Source organism: Triticum aestivum, chromosome 3B, assembly GCF_018294505.1.
Source record: "Triticum aestivum cultivar Chinese Spring chromosome 3B, IWGSC CS RefSeq v2.1, whole genome shotgun sequence".
NCBI classification, from domain to species: domain Eukaryota; kingdom Viridiplantae; phylum Streptophyta; class Magnoliopsida; order Poales; family Poaceae; genus Triticum; species Triticum aestivum.
The window spans coordinates 834,098,219-834,115,062 of record NC_057801.1 but is presented as its reverse complement, the minus strand read 5'-3'; the positions used below and the strand labels follow the sequence as shown (position 1 = coordinate 834,115,062).

Here is a 16,844-nt window from a genome sequence, read left to right as displayed (position 1 = left end):
AATCATGTCTTTCTTGAGTTTCACCCTTACTTCTTTTTGATCAAGGATCAGGCAACGAAGAAGGTGCTATATCGAGGTAGATGCATTCGTGGGCTTTACCCCTTGATTCCGAAAATTAGAAGGTTCAATAAACAAGTTTTTAGTGCCACCAAAGTGTCTTCAACATGATGGCACGATCGTTTAGGACATACATCTTTTTCCTTAGTTGAGAGATTACTTAAGAAAAATAAGCTCCCGTATGTTGGAGAGCGTGATGTTGAGAAAATTTGTGATTCTTGTCAAAAGGCTAAAAGCCATCAGCTACCTTATCCAATTTCTACCAGTGTTTCTACCAAGCCTCTACAACTTGTTTTCTCTGATGTGTGGGGGCCTGCCCCCTCCTCTGTTGGTAGACACACATATTATGTGAGTTTCATAGATGACTATAGCAAGTTTTCATGGATTTACCTTCTTAAAAAAAGGTCGGATGTGTTTCAAGTGTTTCTGAATTTTCAAGCTCTTGTTGAGCGCCAATCTGATTGCAAAATCCTGGCTCTCCAATCTGATTGGGGAGGGGAGTACGAGAAGTTAAACTCGTTCTTTCAGAAAATTGGCATCTCTCATCACGTGTCATGTCCTCATGCCCATCAACGGAATGGGTCTGCTGAACGCAAACACAGACACATCGTTGAAGTCGGTCTTGCCTTACTAGCCGGCGCCTCCATGCCCCTAAAGTTTTGGGACGAGGCTTTTCTTGCTGCGGTACATATCATAAATATGCTTCCTAGCCGTGTCATCAACTATGAAACTCCCATTGAGCGTCTCCTCCACATCAAACCCGACTACACAACTCTTCGTGTGTTTGGTTGCGCTTGCTGGCCCAATCTCCGCCCATATAACACTCGCAAAGCTCATGTTTCGCTCCAAGCAATGTGCTTTTCTTGGCTATAGTGCCCAACACAAGGGCGTTAAGTGCCTTGACATCTCCACTGGTCGAGTTTATATCTCTCGCGATGTCATTTTTGATGAGACAAAATTTCCTTTCTCTGAACTCCACCCAAATGCCGGGGCACTACTTCGCAAAGAAATTCTTCTTCTACCCTCTAGTCTTACCGGCATATCTCATGGGGATAATGATTGTGGTGATCCAATATTGACTAATGTTCATAACCAAGTGCATGAGTTCTATGATGATGCAGATGAGAACAGCGCAGAAAATGGTGCACGACACGGTCAAAATGGCGAAGAAAATCTGCCTACAACGCCATATTTCATGTGTCCAGGGCTGGGGGACAAATCCTCCTCGGGATCAGCTCCACCGCAGCCTGACAGCGGATCCTCCTCGGGATCAGGGTCGCCAGGAGCAGCGCCGCGCGGAAACCCGCGTCGCCCGCCAGCCAGCCGAGCAGCGGCTCCGCGCCTGCCACTCGGCGCCTCGCCACGGGCCAGGGCGATTCGGCCCGCCTCCACCACTCGGATGCCCCCACGCGGCAGCCCGAGATTCGCTGGGCCCATGATGGGCCCCGCCACTACGTACGCCGCCAGCCGACAAGCGGGGAGCGCCAGGAGCGCCCGGAGCAAGGTGTCGGCGCTGATCCCACCGCAGATCCGGCCCCGTCAGCACCTGCCGCTGGCACGCGATCCGGCGCGGGCCCGCCTGGATTCGCCTCATCATTGCGCCATGATGGGTCTGCGCTGGATGTCTCCCACGGCACAGGATTTTCTGCGCCTGATTCCGCCGCGTCTCCACCGTCCCCAAACCGCGTTGGCGCAGAGGATCCTGCTGGCAGCGAGGCGGGGATTCTCACGGGATCTTCTGACGCCGCCGTCCCAGGATTTTCTGCATCACCACCTGCTGCTGCTGTTCCACGGACACGTCTCCAAAAAGGGGTAATAAAACCAATTAATTACAAACAATTGACAAAGTTCAGTTTAATGTGCTCCACAGATGAACCAAGTACTCTTGGCGAGGCGCTCAGAGACAAAAATTGGAAGGCAGCCATGGAGGAAGAACACATGGCACTTCTCAAAAACAAAACGTGGCATCTGGTTCCGCCACGGCACGGTAAAAATTTGATTGATTGCAAGTGGGTATTTAGAATTAAAAAGAAGGCTGATGGAACCATTGATCGCTACAAAGCCAGACTAGTTGCAAAGGGTTTTAAACAACGGTACGGTATAGACTATGAGGACACCTTTAGTCCAGTTGTTAAAGCTGCAACTATTCGTCTTGTGCTCTCTATTGCTGTTTCCAGGGGATGGAGCCTTCGCCAGCTAGATGTCAAGAATGCGTTTCTTCATGGTGTTCTGGAAGAGGAAGTATATATGAAACAACCTCCTGGTTTTGAAAACAAGAATAAGCCGTTCCATGTGTGCAAGCTTGATAAAGCATTATATGGACTCAAACAAGCTCCTAGGGCATGGTATTCCAGATTAAGCCACAAATTCCAAACTCTTGGTTTTGTTCCTTCTAAGTCTGACACATCCTTGTTCATTTACAACAAGTTGAAAACAACAATATTCGTTCTTATATATGTTGATGATATTATTGTCACAAGCTCATCTAATGAGGCTATATCAGGAATGTTGAAGGATTTAAATGCTGAGTTTGCTCTCAAGGATCTGGGTGACTTGCACTTCTTCCTAGGGATTGATGTCAAGAAACAAGGAAATAGTCTTCATCTTTCTCAGGAAAAGTATGCCACTGATCTGGTAAGAAGAGTTGGGTTACAAGGATGTAAATCCTCACCAACTCCACTGTCCAGCATAGAAAAATTGTCACTTACAGAAGGAAAGCCCTTGGGTCAAGATGACAGTACCAGGTACAGGAGCTTGGTAGGTGCACTTCAGTATCTGACTTTGACAAGACCTGATCTTTCATTTGCAGTAAACAAGGTTTGTCAGTTTCTTCATGCACCCACTATAACTCATTGGACAGCTGCTAAACGCATAGTGAGATATGTGAAGGACACAGTTAATCTAGGCCTCACTTTTAACAAGTCTTCATCTACACTTGTTAGTGCATTCTCTGATTCTGACTGGGCAGGGTGTTTAGATGATAGACGATCTACTGGTGGTTTTGCAGTATTCTTTGGTCCAAACTTAATATCATGGTGTGCAAAGAAACAAGCCACTGTATCAAGATCCAGTACTGAAGCTAAGTACAAGGCTTTGGCCAATGCCACAGCTGAAATTATTTGGGTCCAGTCCATGCTGCGAGAGCTTGGTGTGAAGACTACCCAAGCTCCATGTTTATGGTGTGATAATCTTGGTGCTACTTACCTGTCTGCTAACCCTGTGTTTCATGCAAGGACAAAACATATTGAGATTGATTTCCACTTTGTTAGAGAACGAGTTGCAAACAAGCAGTTGGAAATTCGGTTCATTCATTCTCATCATCAGGTTGCAGATGGATTCACCAAAGCTTTTCCCACACAAAATTTTGAAGAGTTCAAGCGTAATCTCAACTTGACCAAGTTGTAATTAAGGGAGGATGTTGAACGTAATGTGGCAACGCCTAGTGCTGTACGTGACAGAGGTTCAGATTTCTGAAGATAACCATCGCCAAGGACTCCAACCGAAGATAGACTAAGATCTAGCTCATATGCGTTTATCCTTGTAACCTCTCTTATCCCTTCTTCTCCAAGTTGTAATCTGAACCAACTTGTACGCTATACCAGGAGGTCGCGACCTGGCTATATAAACACACAACCGTCGCCCAGGATGGGTACGACGTTCCTCCATATACGTTTCATGGTTTACCAGGACTCCCATGCAGGGAATTGAAATCATGGAGTCGTCCTGGTTAGAACAAGGGCTAGCTCAATAGTAGTTGCCTATGTATTTATTTTTTTGTTTTGAGGGAGTAGTAGTTGGCTAGTTGATTGGTACCAACAAGAGGCACAGGAAATAATTTTGATGTGTACGCTTTGCCTACCCTTCACCTCACGGGCCCCAAGGCATTCAGGGGCAATCGACTGATTGCCCGAAAATTAATGGCAACGTTGATGGGTGCAATTTTCGTTGGAATGAATTGCACATCGACAATGGACAGATTGGAACGAGCAGAAAGGTGAGGATGACATGGTGCTCAAGCACCCCCACCTCGTTATATATGTTCCTCTCGTGCATGTGGTGGTGCTCGTCCATAATTAGTGTGATAGAAACACATAGCAGAATTGTGCAGTGCCCCCAACTACTCCCTCCGTTCCGAATTACTTGTCTTGGATTTGTCTAGATACAAATGTATCTAGACTCATTTTAATGGTAGATACATCCGTATCTAGACAAATCTAAGACAAGTAATTCGGAACGGAGGGAGTATTATTTTACTTCCAAGAATCAATATAATGAATTTATGAGTATTTTCAAATATAGACATAATTTTCAAGATTGGTACTCCTTAATTGTCAGAATTCTACTTTTAAGTTTAAATTTTGAAAATTGTGTATTTTTCTGGATATTTTTTGCAAATATTCCAAAGAATTACTATCACGGGTTCCACAATTATATTTCTACAATTAAGCTCTTTTTGCATTCACTGAACTATGGTGTGTTGTGTCGAGGGCGAGAGTTTGGTGTTTGTAAATTTTGATGTTGTGTATACATTGTTACAACATGCTGCAAGCGATCACATTAGCAACATATTGTAATGATCTGGGGAGTCTGGTGTGAAGGGTTCCATTTCTTTTGTAAATGTGTATGCTCATAGTTGCTTGCAATGGTTTTAGATGTTGCATGTGTCGCGACCTATTTTCATTTTTTTGTTGCAATAAAACGAAATATGTTGCATGTCTGATGCTTTTGTTGTGTCGGAATGTTTTGAAATTATTTAAAATTCGTAGATACCAGTTCTTCTTTGATCCTTCACTCCAACAAACACTGTTGTTTTAAATCATTATCATGAGAGGCAGGACAAGAGGCGGTGTTAGTGTCATGGCATATGGTCAAGCCCCACATGAAATTCTACAGAATTATACAGATCTTCGCATACTCGGAATGGAACCGGGATGCCCGAACTAATTTCAGGATCGGAGGAATAACCTTATGAACGGTGTGGAATTCAGCCCAGACGGCCACTGAATGGCCAAGACCCTGGACCTCTAGGGTGAAATCAAAACCTCCGGGTTGCGCATAGTGTGATGAGGCTAGCAGTTGGATACCAAAGGGCTATATAAGCCACTTCTTCTTTCTTCCCAAAGTTTAGATCTTTTGGATCTTGGCTTGCCACCATTGTTGACCTTGAGAAACTCCATTTCTCCCTCGCCAACCAACCAAACTTATATCTTTGAGTTGGGAAAGATAGAGGAACCCTAGATCCAAGATTCCACCAAGCCAAATGGTGATCCATTGTTTTAGTTTTAAGTCCCTCTGGTCCATATTAATTGTCGCTGATTTAGTACAACTTTGTACTAAATCAGAGAAAATTGTGGATTGGAAGGAGTACTAAACTTGTTACTATTAGAGTTGTGGGTACTCTTAGGTGGTAGGAGTCATCTCAAAGCCATCCAAGTTGTGGAAAAGGCCCTTGAAACTTTGTGTGGGCTTGAAGATCGCCTTAAGATCTACCGCTAGCGAAGGGAGCTCGGGCATCGGTTGGTCAAGGCTCTCAGAGAAGAAGGGTTAGGCGGTTTTTGTTGTTGAAGACATTGGTTGGCCTCCGCCTCTACAATGAAGTTTACCATTCACCTAAGAACGTGAACTTCGGGATGCATGCTTTATCTCCATCACTTGTGGTTATCTCGGTCCCTGGCTGTAGTCGGCTTTTATTATGTGAATGCTAAACTTTGATCCTTTAGGGGTGGGGGAGCGGCAGGGAGAGGGAGAGGATGAGGGGTGGCAACATAGGTAGATAGGTGGTAGAGGAGGGACGGCCTAGGGGAACGAGGGGGAGGTCGGAGGAGGGGCGGCCTATGGGAGGAGGGAGAGCAAGAGAGAGAGAGAGGGGGCAGGAGGTAGATGGGCGGCTTAGGTCTTGACTTGATCGATATTATTTGTCAATAACGTCAGCGCCTTTGTCATTTTTGTCGAGTCGGTTAAGACATGTATGATGATAATGCTAGACTATTTACAACATGTGGATAATGCTAGATTATTTACAAAAACTTATAATCGCTACTATTTGGCATGGGTAAATATCTGGTTCTCCAGGAGCACCTAAGCTCAGGTGCTCCTGTGCAAGCTCGGCCGTTGGTTCTCCAGGAGCACCTAAGAGGTCTCGTGCGATGATGAACATTTTTGGAAAATAGTTTTTGAGGGGTCCAAAAAATGCGCGCAAGTACAATAGCTTCAGCAGCTCCTCAAATGCCATTGGATCTGAGATTCGACAGCCTGAGAGCCCATATCAGGGAGCACCCGAGCCTCCGTATCACAGGATACTCTCCCTACATTGTGGCATCTCTTCTTAGTAGAACAGCTGTAAAGAAAATGCTGTCAAAAAAAGTTGATGTAGAAAAAAAAGAACAACTGTAAAAAAAGGACTTCGGCAAGGCACAATGAATGATCTTGTGAGCCCAACTCCAGCGCACGACCCCATCCTGTCCGCGTACATTCGTTTGGGCCAAAAGGGACAGAAGACACGGCCCAACGCACGACCACAATTCTAGTAACTGGACAGTACACCTGATTAACTGGAAAAAATAGTCTTTGAAACTCAGAAATGGCATACAAGCTCAAATATATCTTTTGCAATTCCAAAACATCTTCATATGAATTTGGGATACTTTTTCTCGTATTTTGTAGAAATAAAATGTTTCATATGAAGCTCCTTCAAATCCATGCACTACGAACATACCTCTAAGAAAGCTAAGGCTTGTTTTGTGTCCTGCAAATGTGGTTGGCGAATCTAGAGAGAACACACCTGGGCCTATGTAGTTACATTTTTTTCCTTGAATGCAGTATTACATTAATTTTACATTCAGGAGTTTGGTTTCAAGGAGTTTTCAGTATTTAATCTTTTTTGAAGATAGTAGGCATGTTGTTTGGCTTCACATTGTTGAAAGCCCTAATGGCAAAGTAGGATCTCACAAAGTAAACCCCTAAATTGGTCGAGCACCAGAGTCCCGGACCGCATGGTTGGAATGATGCAAGATGGTGTAAACAACAACCTACAAGCATCACCACAGCAGGCAACAAACAACAACATAGCAATAGAACCTAGAAATACAGAGCAACTACTAGTGGGTTGAGTTGCATGGTCTCCTTGATCTTGTCTTGGTGTGAGTTGGAGCTTCATGAGCTTTGGTGCATCCATGAAGCAGTGATGGAGGCACAAGGAGGGCCGTGTGAGCGAAACACTGTAAAACTTGCCGAACTAGCTGAGCTGCCTGAGCTGGTTGCACTCCGAGTCAATGGTCACGTAGCACCGTGGAAAGGACCATGCCTCCTGACTTCATGGGCCACCAAGCACAACACACCACAGTCATACGATGACCGCCTTGCCGCCTTCAGAAGAGGCGAGGTGCAACAACGGAGGGCATTGTTTCACTTGGCTTTCAGAGGAGGCGAGATGCAACCGTAGAAGTAGAGCATGGGGAAAGAGCATTGTTTCACTTGGCTTTCTAGGCATGCACTGCAGGTACGAATGAGCGGGACGATGGTTCATTGCACTAGGGTATGTTGCTAGGTGGGAGGAAAACATTCTTAGGAAGAACAATGATGACATGAGTGAAAAAGATGGATAACGGAGAAACCTATTAGCTAGCAAAAAGTACCAGTGTCTCGCTTTTACATCTTTATACTACATACTCTAGTTCTAAATGACTTATTGATATGAATTTCTTTCTTCTACTACGTGTTAGACAATCACAATAGTGCTCATATGATTTCTTTCTTCTAGTACTAAATGACTTGTTGATATGAATTTCAGGTATTTAAGGAGAACGTAAATTTGGATGAGCAATATCCAGAGTTGGTTGAACAAGCAAAACTGATATTGAAGAAGTGCGGAGGACTTCCCCTTGCACTAGTCACCATAGGTGGCTTCTTGGCAAGCCAACCAAAAGCTGCTTTTGAATGGAGAAAATTGAATGAGCATATTAGTGCTGAGTTGGAGATGAATCCAGAACTTGAGATCATAAAAGCAGTCCTGATGAAAAGCTATGCTGGTTTACCCTATTACCTCAAGGCTTGTTTCTTGTATCTTGCCATCTTTCCTGAAGACTACATGATTCTGCAGAGACGCTTAGTGCGCCGGTGGATTGCAGAGGGTTACTCAAGTGAGGTGCATGGCAAGTCTATGGAGGAAGTATTGGATGGTTACTTCATGGAACTCATAGGCAGGTGCATGATCCTGCCATCTCAACAGTCAATTCATAGTAGAAAAGGAATTGACTCATGTCATGTCCATGATCTCATTCGTGAAATTGCCATCTCAAAGTCTATGGAGGAAAATCTTGTATTCACATTGGAGGAAGGGTGCAGCTTAAACAACCATGGCATAGTGCGTCATCTTGCTATAAGCAGCAATTGGGAGGGAGATCAGTGTGAGTTTGAGAATATAGTAGACTTGTCCCGTGTACGATCGTTGACAGTGTTTGGAAACTGGAGGCCGTTTTACATTTCTGATAAGATGAGTTTCCTACGAGTGCTGGACTTGGAAGGCCAGTGGGATCTGCTTGATCATCATCTTGAGCATATTGGGAAGCTTGTACACCTTAGATACCTTTCTATAAGGGGACATAATGATATATTTCACCTGCCAAATTCATTGGGGAACCTGAGACAACTCCTGACACTAGATATTTCAGGTACGAGCATAATAAAGCTACCAAGGACTATCACCAAGCTTGTGAAGATGCAACACATTCTTGCTAGTGACATAGGAGAGAGAAAGAGACATATATTTCAATATGGAAATAATCAGTTGCTATCAACTTTACCTGTATATTCAGTGTACTGTTGTGTGGCATGTTGTGCACCTAATGTTCTGGCACATACTCTTGTACTTGAGGATGAAGCACAACTTAGCAGGCGTGATGTATGCACTGCGTTCTGTTGCAGCATATTACCTTATTATGCGGCAGGAGGACGAAATCCAGGTGGTGTTGAAGTGCCTAGAGGGATTTGGAAGCTGAAGGCCCTGCACACACTGCGTACCGTGGATGTCTCAGTGGGGAAGGCTGTTCTACAAGATATAAAAAAGCTCACCCGGTTGCACAAGTTAGGATTGACAGGCATCAACAAGAGAAACAGTCAAGAGTTGTGTCCAGCAATTGCATGTCTCAGCAGCCTGGAGTCCTTGTCACTGCGGTCACACGAAGCAACAGGTTTATCAGGCTGCTTTGATGGGATGTCCTCACCTCCAGAAAACCTGCAGAGCCTCAAGTTGAGAGACAACCTGATTGAGCTGCCGGGGTGGATCCAGGGCCTCAAAAATCTCGTGAAGCTGAAGCTAGAGGGGTCGAGTATATGGGAGCATAATGCGGCCATACAAGTCCTTGGGAATCTACCAAACCTGGCCACCCTACGACTATTGCATGGCTCGTTCTTTTGTGAAGAGGTCTGTTTAAGTTTCGGTCAGGAGGTATTCCTGAGCTTGAAGGTGCTGCAGCTGGATTACATAAGAAACCTCAAGTTGGTGGTATTTGAAGGAGGAGCCGCTCCTAAGCTTGAATTGCTGCTGTGTTTGCGTGGGTGGGGCAATGCTAGTGTTGGCTTGTTCTCTGGGTTAGCATATCTCCCAAGCCTCAAGGAATTTATGCTGCATAAAAAGGACTGGAGGAATACCGAGTTGGTGGAGGACCTGCAAGGCCAGCTGGCAGAGAATCAAAACGGGCCCGTTCTGAAGAGCTGGTACCTAGCTAGCCTTGCAACTGCTTCATGAATGGCGTTTCGAGGGAAAGGGAAAAATGTACAATACAGTACGCTTAAACAATGTTTGCAGAATAAAGAAAAGGAGCGACACAGAAACTATGTTCATTCAGATAGTGCGGCTCCAGCTACAGCAATTACAACTCAACTAGATTGTCGGATCCCACACGTACAAACAGCAAGCAGAGCAAGTAAAGCCAACCACATAAATAGGCCATTCATCTAATGGGTCTCATTGCATTCAACGTCATCCGCTGCTTCTCTCTAATATTAATTTGCCAGAAAACGTATGGCAACGCACAATTTCTTTTCTCTGCTACTCCGTCGACTGCGCCACTGGTTTACTGTAAAAACACAAGTGTTGTATACGTACGTGTCTCTTATCAAGGTATCAAGGTATGTGCGCACTCATCAGTTTCTTTGTCTATTAGTTTGTCACGTTTCAGCAACAAATTGAGACATCCTTCCAGATATAGTACTACTTCAATTGCTCTAGTCAGGTAGACAAGTCGTAATTAAACAAGGAGGCTCTCTGTTTTTTTTTTCTGTGGGGCTGCGTTACATACACATGTACACTTACTAGAGAATATATTTAATAAAGTACATAGTTAGATAATGGTAACAGCACACAAGAAAGATAACGGTAACAGCTTGACCACAACCAACATTGAAGTTTACATCTATTCTTTTTCGCTCCTCACTGAATTAGTGTAATCTCTGATGCTGCATTAGTTCTTACGAATTTCCTGTGACATCATTTGTGAACAGTGCCTAGTCTTCTGAAGCCCAAGACATGGAGAAGTATAATCCGCTGAGATTGGTGAGATTTTTCACGCCATCACTATGGGAAGCTACGACCAATCAGCAGCAGGATCTATATTTAGAGTTTTTTTATTTCCGGTGTTGATTGTGCACGGCTCCTCCTTGACAGAACTGTTTCTGCGCATACAGCCTGGATAGAGCATGGGTTGCTATGTGTTCGTTTGTGAGCCAAGAATTCTGTGACACTTAAGTTTAGTATACTACGTCAATGTATTTTCCTGTTCCAAGGAAAGCACCAAGTTATGTGCGTCCTCTGGCTTTGATTTGGAACACACAGATAGACGGTGACCTTTTATGTATGTCCTTCAGTGTGGTTTCAATAGTCACTGTATCACCAACTGCATGTGTGAACTGTAAGAGCAAATGCCGTTGGTCATTTTGTTCGTCCGTAGAGACACTTTGAGCACAGTTTAGTCAGGAGTGAATTTTCATGTTTTATTGTAGGAAACAGAGCAGGTGCTACCAAACTGTAGTGTCCACTCTGCTTTCAGGTCAGCATTTCCAGCATTATTTACTGTTTACTCACATTCAGAAGTTGTATGTCACTCATAGGCTGTGAGCGAGACACTGCATTTACATTCGAAAAACTTTGTGACATTTAACTTTGGCGTGCCACTGTACTTTTTTGAATGAAATAATAATAATAAAAAGGTACAGGAAGCTGCTGAAACACGTACTCATAGGTCTCAGACAGTATATATATACTATATGCAGCTGCATCTGGGACAGAGTACCGGCGTGCATGGAAGCACTGGTGGACAGAGTTACCGGCGATCTTTGAGTGGGTCTGTACCGCAAACCTTTGTCAATGTTGTAAGCATCAGGAAAGGATGTGGCTAAGCTAGATACTCGAGCCTTGTTCAATAATTAACTGAAGCAGGCATGTTGCTTACCAAAAAGGCTTCAGAAGACAGTTTAAGCTGTTTCTGAAGCGATTCATACATCCCGAAATAGGGTGAGGTGAGCCAGTCGTCTGCAAAATTTGCTGCTCCATTTAAGCAGCGCATAGAGTGCAACCCTTTTGATCTATCACCTTGTGCAACTCATGTGTATACCCTATTTGATGGAATGAGATCTCCCTTTCTCGCAAAAAAAAAAGAAAAAAAAAGAAGAAGAACCATGAGTTGTTATAGTTTTATAAAAATAACAAGTGTTCACCCAGGCGGACCAGACTATATCGCACTTGTCAGGAGGAAGAGCATGGATGAATGGCGCGGAGACAACTTTTGCTAACTGCTTCGACTTGGTGACGACGATCGGGAAGGTAGAGTTTCATCATTGCCCTCGTCGGGCAAATGGCTTAGCACATCATATTGTAAAGTTTAGCTTTGAGTAGTTGACATCGTCTTGTAACTAGGCTGATGAGCTTCCAGACTTTATTCTCTAGAAAATTATGGACGATATAACTATTATATCTGAGTAATAAAGCTAGTCACAATGGTCTTCCCTTAATTTAAAAGAGAAAAAGAATAAAATAAATATTCAACATATGACAAATTTTTTCTTATTTTTTTTAGCTCAACTATTTTTAAGCAAAGTTTTTTTAAATAACATACGACAATTTAGAAGGGCCAGCCCATTTTGTGGCATCAGCGCTACAAACAGCCCATTTTTGTGGTGTTCTCTCGAGCCTGGTGGTCCAACTACCTCTACCTTCCCCGGGCCAGCCCCCACACCGCCTCCGCTCCGCCGCCGGCGATTCTCCACGCCTCCTCCGCCATTACCGAGCTGCTCCCCGGCAAGGGAAAGTGCAATCGAATCTAATCCAACCCCTCTCCCCCCCACGCCACCAACAATCGAATCCCTCTTTAGTCTTTACCGATTGCCCAGCGACGCAAAGCCACCATGATGCGTATGCTGCTGCAGCAACAAGAAAAGAAGATTCGTTCCCCACTCCTCCTCTTCTTTGGGAGAGGACGGAGGCGGCCGCAAGAAGACAAGAATCCCAGTCCATGGCCCGGCTCTACTTCTCTCTGTCCACTTCTTCCTCCACCGTGCCGGCTTCCTTCCCCATCTGAGGCCAAAGTGGAGGCGAATGCAACGGCATCCCTTCTTCCTGGTAATTTCTTTTGTCCTTCTTCTTATTAGTCTGCTCTGGTGCTGGATCTATCACACCCTCTGAATCACATTTCTCCATCCATCTTAACTGGAACATTTGCTAAAGATTGTAATTTTCCTGTAAATTATCTTTCCTAGTCTGCTCTAGTGGCTCATTTGGTCATTTTGCTAATTAGTTTGTAAATTATCTTTCTGCTTCGCCCGGCAGATTTGGTCGCTTGGTGTTGAGGCTGCGGCAGATCTCTCAAGTTTGGACGCTTGGTGCTGAGGCTGCGTTCACGGTCTTGGATTTCGCGGCCGTTTTGACCCCCGTCCACAACACCAAGTATATGCTCTGTTTCCTCTGTCATTACTTTACTCTTCAGATTTAGCTCAAGCGCAGCCATTAACGCCGATCGATGCAATTGATCTTGTTTGCAGTACAGCCTCTACCCGTAAAAACCAGTTGAATTGATCCACAGAAACATCCAGTAAAATGGAGGCGACGGCCATCAGCATCGGCAAGTCCGTGTTGAGCGGGGCGCTCAACTACGCCCAGTCGACCGTGGCCGAGGAGGTGGCTCTGCAGCTTGGTGTCCAGCGAGACCATTCCTTCATCACGGACGAGCTGGAGATGATGCAGTCATTCCTGATGGCTGCGCACGACGAGAGAGACGACAATAGGGTGGTCAGGACTTGGGTGAAACAAGTCCGTGACGTCTCCTACACCGTCGAGGACTGCCTCCTGGATTTTGCTGTCCGTCTCGAGAAGCAATCCTGGTGGTGTCTCTCTCGCAAGGGGCTGGCCCGCCGTTATGTGGCCATGCAGATGAAGGAGCTCAGAGACAAGGTGGAGGAGGTCAGCCAGAGGAGCCAACGCTACCACCTCATCAAGGGCTCCAGCTCCAAGCCTACCTCTGCTGTTGGGCCGCCTATCATGTCCAGCGCGATGATGACTGCTGCCGATGATGCAAGGCTGCGGCGGCATAAAGCAAAAATGGATCTCGCCGAGTTGATCAATTGCAAGAATGATGACACACTCCGAGTGGTTGCGTTGTGGGGCACAAGTATTAGTGAACTGGAGGAGACATCCATCATCAAGAGTGCTTATGAAGATCCCATGATACACAAGAATTTTGATTGCTGTGCTTGGATCACATTGGTGTACCCTTTCAATCAGACGAATTTCATTCAAAGCATTGTTAGGCAAATCTATGAAAATTCTCTACAAGAGACAGGAGAAGAAGGAAAAACAACTATTGGGGTCCAAGTTTTGAAGCTGATGACAACAACAAAAGAAGATGGTTTGGCTCATGTGTTCAGGAGATTCTTGATTAAGAGGGCGGAGAAAGATAGCTTGGTTTATGAGTTCAAGAGATATTTGAATGATAAGAGTTATCTAATTGTACTCAATGACATACGGACCATTGAAGAGTGGGATTGCATTAAAACATGTTTCCCAAACAACAAGAAAGGAAGCCGAATCATAGTATCAACTGAGCAAGTTGAAGTTGCAAGCTTATGCATAGGAGCAGAGGAAGAAGCTTTAGTGCATAAGAAGTTATTTTCTGATCAATCTTTTTATGCGTTCTACACTAAGGTATTTTAAGTTCTGAAAAAGACTCCTCTTGTTGTTATTTCTGTTAAGGTGTCTTTGCTAATAGTTAAAATAATTAACTACTAGACTTGGACTTGTGTTGTCGCTAAAGTTTTAGGTTAAATAACCATTCTACATAGTTTACTTAAAAATAATTATATGTTTTAATATTTTTCCTGAGAAAAATTTATAGGATTGATTACATTTCACTTATCCTCCAACTGAGATATATAGTAACCTTAATGTGTCAAGGCCGATATACATAATTGACTCCGTTCGATGTTCCCACACCCCCCTCCTCCTTACCCATCACCCTGTTACATGTCCTCTGCCTTAGCCTTCGATCCAATCTAGACCATGCAAATAACTTCAATGGTTACAACTACACCTCATACTCCATTCATATTCTAGCTCAAGTCCTGAACTCTGGCATGGAGTTATCTGGCTTTCTATACTTATCTAGGGGCCACTGGTCAACAACTACGTACTTTTTCCATTGATTATATTCTCTCCATCCTCTTCGACACGAATGGAAGCATGCAAACCATGGGGAAGCCCAAAGTGGGTTACAGCCATGGAGACTGCCACTAGAAAGATGATGTAGGTCATAGCACATAATGAGCAGCCTTGCCATGGTGTCTTTGAGTTGCATAACACTTACCACAAGGTTGCCATGAACATGGTCTTTAGGTTAGGCAATTGACCTTAACCTCGCCATGTTAGCTTACCCCCAAAATTTTGTGTTTGGCAACTAACATATTAGCAAAGATTACCTAAATAACTGTTTAACTAGATTACATGTCTTTTTGAGTTAGTACGCAAGGCCTCCTGTATTGCTCTCCCGAGCGGCACCCCGCGTGGGTGGGGGCGGGGGTGGAAAATCCTACTCTCCTAAAGCCATGACTTTTTTCATACCTCGCTGCCAGCAGCGGCGGCATCGAGTTGCTTAGACACCAAAGGTGGCGAACTTCTGTTACTGGGCTCTAGGGAGGTGCGGTTGCTCGAGCAACAGATTTGGTCTTTGGCCACGCGGAAACAGCCATGGTGGGGGTGGCCAGATACGGTGTTGATGTTGGTTGGCAGTTGCGGGCTGGGCGAGGGAGGCATATTTTGCTTCTTCTCTGTCTGCCCGTAGTGCCCACGGCTTGAAGCTCTTGTGGCCTTGGGTAGGCTGCACATGCTGCAGGGACATTGCCAAGTCATTCGCACATACGAGGTGGGCGGCAGATCTGCCTGGTCCATGGGCAGCGAGGTTCATGCCTCAGGGCCGGCCCTGGGGCATGGGCGGTGGGGCGGCGGCCCAGGGCCTAGGCGGGAGGGGGGCCCATGATGTAGTACATATACATACTAATGCTCAGCAAAAAAATGGTAAAAAAAAGAGATGGGCTTGGGCGCGAGGCCCATGCGATCGATTACGAAGCGTTACGCTAGCGCCAGCGATCGGTACCGGCTGCTCATTTTTTTCCTTCGTCTGGAGTCTGGACGGTTGCTCTCTAATCTCTTCGTCCTGCCTGCCGCTTGCCGTCTCGGCCGCCGCCGGCTTGCCGCTGCGCGCGCCGTATAGCAGTCCGGTAACCCAAAGTCTGCAACGAGCCAACGAGGTAATCCATGATCCATTCCATCCGTCAGTTTCTTCAGCCCGCATATGTATCCATGATCCATCCATGTTCCTGATGACCTAATCCATCCCCCCAGATCCCAATTTGACAATTTCAGTAGTATGTACGTATTCAACTATCCACATGTATGTCTAGGGTTCCAATCATCCGATTATAAATTCTTAATTCTTTGTACCCTCTTTTCTTCATGATTTTCGGACATTGTCCTGCCATGTTGCCTAAGAAGAAGATGTTGGTGCTGAAAAAAGGAGAAGAAAAAAAGAAAGTATTATTGCATCAAGAAACGTCCGAAGAAACTTTTTTTGAAGCACTGAAGTATTATTGTTGTCGATGGAGTCAGTTCAATTTGGTTCTTATTTGAGGTAATCATGGCATGTTAGTTTTATTTTGCCATCTTTTTAGTATTATTGTTGTCGATGGAGTCGGTTCAGATTTAGTTATTATTGTACACTATTCATCCAGTGCCTTGAGTAGCATCGACTGATGCCAACCATTGCTTCTCTGCGCTGTACTATCTCCGTCCCTCCTTTATCGGTCCCTATAGTTTGTGTCAAATTTTAACCTTATACATGCATTAATATTTTGTTTGTTAAATTTATTTTTAAAGCTGACAAAAAATATGAAAGAACTAATAAACCAGGACCATGGTAGTAGTATTCGCCGGAAACTTTAGGGCAGCACCATTGGCTTTCTCTGCAACTCCGACTCTGCCACTGATTAGTTTACTGTCAAAACACACGTGTTTAGTAGAGTGACTCTGGGCATTTAGGCTGCTTCCCTACTACTCTATGGCCCTACTTTTTTCTTCCTCACTGGGCACTCCAATCATGGACGGTGATTTGTTAATCTGCAGTCATCACATTTGCATGAAGTTAATTGCTAAAAACCATCACATTTGGGGCATCATTTGCGGAAAACTACCAGGTCACTAATTTTTTGCAAAAATCGCCGCAGATTCGGTAAACATTTTGCAAATAGCA

General features: G+C 44.7%; 1 protein-coding gene across 3 annotated transcripts; it reads left to right on the top strand.

Annotated features, from left to right (window-relative positions):
• The first annotated feature begins 12,227 nt into the window (after positions 1-12,227).
• On the top strand, positions 12,228-16,325 carry LOC123072775 (disease resistance protein Pik-2). Of its 3 annotated transcripts, none has more exons than XM_044496411.1 (4): positions 12,228-12,670; positions 12,878-12,994; positions 13,095-14,248; positions 16,088-16,325. In XM_044496411.1, the coding sequence occupies exons 3-4, from the start codon at positions 13,145-13,147 to the stop codon at positions 16,223-16,225; spliced, it is 1,242 nt and encodes a 413-aa protein (XP_044352346.1). In that variant the 5' UTR covers positions 12,228-12,670; positions 12,878-12,994; positions 13,095-13,144; the 3' UTR covers positions 16,226-16,325. The 3 variants fall into 3 exon arrangements, with proteins under 3 accessions (XP_044352346.1, XP_044352345.1, XP_044352347.1); XM_044496410.1 differs by having other exon boundaries at positions 13,090-14,248; XM_044496412.1 differs by having other exon boundaries at positions 12,229-12,670; positions 13,090-14,248; positions 16,091-16,325.
• Positions 16,326-16,844: the final 519 nt, after the last annotated feature.

What these genes read in the sequence shown, in the direction of transcription:
- LOC123072775 (XM_044496411.1), top strand. Translation starts at nt 13,145, where the DNA reads ATGGAGGCGACGGCCATCAGCATCGGCAAGTCCGTGTTGAGCGGGGCG. An exon ending in TTTATGCGTTCTACACTAAG is followed by an intron (nt 14,249 to 16,087) that starts GTATTTTAAGTT and finishes ATGTTGCCTAAG; the next exon opens with AAGAAGATGTTGGTGCTGAA.